General features: G+C 38.7%; 1 protein-coding gene across 1 annotated transcript; it reads right to left on the bottom strand.

Moving 5' to 3' along the window:
* Positions 1-1,191: 1,191 nt before the first annotated feature.
* On the bottom strand, positions 1,192-4,019 carry LOC141247749 (uncharacterized). Its single transcript, XM_073669264.1, has 7 exons — positions 3,900-4,019; positions 3,662-3,779; positions 3,483-3,571; positions 3,347-3,393; positions 3,115-3,203; positions 2,211-2,344; positions 1,192-1,956 (listed from the first exon to the last, which is right to left on the bottom strand). Exons 1-7 carry the CDS (start codon positions 4,017-4,019, stop codon positions 1,192-1,194), a joined length of 1,362 nt encoding a protein of 453 aa, XP_073525365.1.
* Between the last annotated feature and the right edge of the window lie 705 nt (positions 4,020-4,724).

Here is a 4,724-nt window from a genome sequence, read left to right as displayed (position 1 = left end):
CAACATCATAAAAGACACAGCTGAGATCTTAGATAGCTTCCTGGAGTTCAAACCATCGCTTATTAAAAGAGAAGCAAATGCAGCACCTGACTTCATCACTAAAAGCTCCTGGAATGATGAAGATGTAGATCTAATTACTGAATTCCAGAACAATAGGTTCTGTATCTCTAGAGTTCCAGCATTACAGCTGACATTGAGAAGGGTGCTGGATTTTGTAAAGATTATCCACTCTAATAATTTAGAAATTCCGGTATAAAAATTCATTTGTATCGCTTATTAAGAAAAAACAGTTCAGTGTTTCACTTCATTTGATGAGAGAGATTCCATGTTTTTTATTAAGACATCAAAATTGTAAAATCTCCAAGTGTGATCATATAATCAGTGAAAGAATGACATTGACAAACCATCAAATTGAGCCCGAATAAGTGAGTATATCTACCGACTAAAACAACACTCAAATCATAAGCAAACTAAAAAACAAACTAGTAATGCTCTTTTAAGGTTGATGCATAACTTGAAAGTTGGAAGTCGACTTCAAATCTGAACTCCATAAAGATTATCTTGTTTAAAATATTTATTACATGATATTTTGATAATCATAATCTAAAATCCACACACCCTGACCATCTTAAAATGTTCATTGACCTAATTGTCTAACCCAATCTCTAAGACGAAACTACAAATAAGATCTAACTATTATATTTTTAATGTTGGAACTTGAAGTTACTCGGACTAAACCACTCACCTAACCTTATTTCTAAGTATATTTGGTTCCAATTAATTGCGACAACATCTTGGAATTTCAAATGACAAAAATGTTCACCGTATAGACCAACCTATTCTTTCTCCCATCACACTTTACTTTTTCGTTGTTGACTTGCACACTATTTCACATCCCATTTTGCACGTCGTCTCCCCACTTTCTACAATAAAAAACCTTCACTAACCACAGTAGCAATTTACAAAATAATATTATAACAAAAACAATGATCTCAACAGTACAAACGACACAGAAGTAATTAGTTATTAAGCCCCACCTTGCACTCAAAGTTAATTGATTAATTGCTTAATCAATTAATTAAAATCAATCAGTAAAATATAATATATAACTTATCAAGCTAAAACTTGATTAATTTCTTTTCTAGAAACGGTAAGGTAATGTAAGATATATGTACTACTTCTTTGATCTTCTCAGAACCGTTGAGAGACTGACATGTGGCGCCTTCTCAGCTGCTGATGTGGCGCCACGATGGAAATAAGACCGCCAAGAGGCGGCTTCATCTTCGACCTGTATACCATCTCGTCGTACGGGCGGCGGTAGAATCTCATGTACGCACCAAACGCCTCACGTGACCTCTCCCCTTTGCTCACGTGACTCCCGGCCACCGAAACGCCGTCGCCGGAGGATTCGCCGGCGCCGCGTCGGAAAAACGCCGCCGGCGACTGGAAGAACGATGGCTTAGGAGTTCTCGGAGCCTTAACATTAGCCACATCAGCGTTGTAAGATTTCTGCGGCATGGAGTCGACGGGATGAAGCTTTTTCTCGCCAGCCTGTCGGCGGGGCCCAGGGGTCTTGAGGTGTAACATGCCACGTGGAGTACGGTCAACCGGTGAGGCAAAAGAGAAGGAACGGGCGTTGACTGGTGAGATCAGTGCGGGGCCCAGGCTTGAAGTTGGCCCCACTTTAGATGATGAGGTGGAATCCGACAGGCTTAGGTACCACGGCTTCACGGAGTCGAAGTGGTGGGATACGGTGAAGGCGAATCGGGATGATGCGGACGGACCAATCTTAGCCGTTGATGAGTTCGCGATGGATGACGTGTCGAATCGGAGGGACGTGGCGCGAGATGGGTAGGATGATGGGATAGAGAGGTCGCTGAAATCTAACGGGTCATCGTAGTCTGTTGAGGAGACCACCGTAGTTACGCTGGACAAGTCCACAAATGGACGCACCCCCTAACCAATGGAAAAAAATATCAATCAATTACAAGTCAAAGAGTCAATGATGACGTGCTTATATCCCGTCCGTTGCTGAGGCTTTTGAACGATGATGATTAGAGCATTATAACTGAAACTGGGAGTTTGAAATCTCACACTATGGTCCATGTGACCAAAAGTAGAAATTTGAAATTTTAGTTACTCAAATAATAAAATTAATGGTTTATTCTGTTGATATTTAAATATTAATATGAGCATCAAAATATACATACCTTCCAAAGGTAAGTAAAAAGAGACGGTGGGTCAATCACAAACGCCTTATGGAGCCGCCCTGGGTAATACTCTGAGACGATCTTAAGTGTTGCTAGTAACATGTTCATGAAAGCTGAAGCCGATCTATAATAGCCTATTACAAGCATAAATATGATTAATGAGTTAATCACAAACTCAACAAAAACTGTATGTTCAAACAAACACTAGCACAATTCTGACCACCAGAAGTCCACCATGGCCACCACTAGATGGGGACCGATGAAGGAAGTAAACAAGAGCAGTTTTGTCAGAAAAGTACAGTAAAATTTGCCGGTGTTAAGACAGCATTGTGCTTCAATCTACACTCTCAGTGTCATTCTCATTCTTCTATACTGTTGTTTTTTTAAAGAACAGATTCTGATAATAAAAAAAGCCATGAGTGATCAGAAGTAGAGGTTGGAAATGGCGAGTATGATAAACCACGCCGTGATTTCCTTTTCTCAGTTACCAACACATTCTACCATCTCTTTACACTTATTTGCATTTTTGAATTTTCAGCTTTTTGATTAGATATTAGATTAAACCCAATAAACAAATGGAGTTCTCAGTAAATACACAAATCTACAAACCAGTAAAGCAAGCTCACAGGATAAAAAGTCCAAGAAACAAAAAAAATTCAAACAAAAGATGATTGGAAATTTCGTCATGAAGAATAATGAACTCAAAAAAGCAAAAGCTGCAGTTTATACTAGTAATCCTCCACGTACAGGCTTTTCATGGGGGTTTGTTCCGTGGTTGTTACAGTGTTGACAATATTGCCCTTGTTTTTTCAAAAGATAATCCGAGCGGGAGCCGGAAAACACTCGTAAGTTTAGGGCGTTTACGGTATTAAATCAAATTAACAAACAGAAAAGATTGACTTACTAGCATCAAAGAGAAGAACGAACTGTTCCACATTTCGAGGCATTGTTTGTACTGCGACTTCCAGAGTGAACGCCAGCAATCGAGTAAATCTTCAGGAGCAAATTTATTGATTACGATTAGATCCATTTATTAGCAAATTAAGTACAACAACCTTACTATTTCTACGAAATGAATTGGCTGGAAAAATAGTAAATGATCTGCGTGGTTGGTGGGAGGACAGTGTAGAACTTACAGTTTCTGCGAATGGAACTTCTGGTAATCTTGCTTAATCCGGAAAACCTGCAGCACAATGACAATAATGGTGTAAATATCGATCTGGTTTTGTAAGAGTTATTATTGCAGAAAAGAACAAATAAGAATTTGATTACCAAAACAGGTCTGGAATCGTCGTCATGGCCAGCTACATAAGCCAGACCGTCCGCTAGTTCACCTGAGAACTCGTCGGCGATCAGATTTTCTTCGTTTTCCAGAAGCAAAAGTGTTAGAGAAATTGATTAAATCATTAATTTCAATCAGATAAAAAAAACAGAGGAAAATTGTTATTTACCAGTTCCGATAGAGTCTCTCCAGGAAAGGCAAGATCTAAGCTGCTTCGCCGCCTTCTTCGAACTATCTCCTTTCGTTTTAAGAAATCTCTCCACGCAGGCGGTGTTACAAAACTTCTCCTGTTCGCGATCAGCGCAGAAATCCACAAGTTAGAAAAAGAAATTCAGCAGAACTTGAAAACGGATTGTTGGAAAACAGATGAAGCATATAAAAACAAGAGAAAAAGCTTGACAGATTACTTGTTTGAGAGTGAGAGGAGCTTGCTTTCTCAGATGAGCAAGTACGGACTCGACTTTCTCTCTCTTCTCTTTGATCATCTTCTGCGGTTGATTTTTTTGCTGCTGCTCTTTCTTCCCCATTAGATCAAGCAGCGATGTAATCAAATCTATCTAAATTTGTTTAGATTTCTTCCTCGATCGATTTCTATCCCTAGACTTCTGCTTTACGCTACGAATTTTCGAAACAAACAGAAGCAGAAACTCAAACTCAAACTCAACGCAGAGAGAAGAGAGAGAGGGAGATCAGGGAGTTTCTGAAGAAGAAAGCAGGCACTTGACACAGAGCTTAAAACGGGGTGGGGAAAAATATACTAACCAATTAAGCTTGAAATATGTATTTATAACGTAGCCGTCACTACCCCTGACGCCGTTAATTATTTTGAGAAGGAAACTTTGAATGGGGCCGGCGTCTAATTTATGGCCGTTATAACGGCGGGATTGGCCCACAGGCCACAACCCTTCACTATATAGAAAAAGATAAGGCAATTAAAAAGGAAAAGAAAAAAAAAACAACATACTATATTAGTTACTCCTTCCTTTCAAAAAAAAAAACCTATATTAGTTACTTAAAAGTAGTAGAGAAATTCAAGTTATAGTTTTGATATATATGCAATCAAGTAGTTGATCGTATTACACATTTTGGATTTTCTCTTTATATATTGGGCTGATGATTTAGAGTTCGACGAGACGTTGTAATTTGAGGTGTTTTTATTTTTATAAAGAAAATAAGAAAATTCAAATTATTGGACAAATTTTATATAACAATAACAACCAACCTAGGCCATG

This window comes from Phyllobates terribilis, unplaced genomic scaffold (assembly GCF_046119375.1).
Source record: "Phyllobates terribilis strain yellow unplaced genomic scaffold, ASM4611937v1 Scaffold_3258__1_contigs__length_84514, whole genome shotgun sequence".
NCBI lineage: Eukaryota > Metazoa > Chordata > Amphibia > Anura > Dendrobatidae > Phyllobates > Phyllobates terribilis.
Note: the sequence above shows the minus strand (reverse complement) of the source record. Positions and strands in the feature narration are given on the sequence as shown.

Coding starts and splice junctions, on each gene's coding strand:
- LOC141247749 (XM_073669264.1), bottom strand. CDS start 4,019: ATGGGGAAGAAAGAGCAGCAGCAAAAAAATCAACCGCAGAAGATGATC. Junction 3,780..3,899: donor CTCCTCTCACTCTCAAACAA/GTAATCTGTCAA, acceptor GATCGCGAACAG/GAGAAGTTTTGTAACACCGC. Junction 3,394..3,482: donor ACGATTCCAGACCTGTTTTG/GTAATCAAATTC, acceptor ATTGTGCTGCAG/GTTTTCCGGATTAAGCAAGA.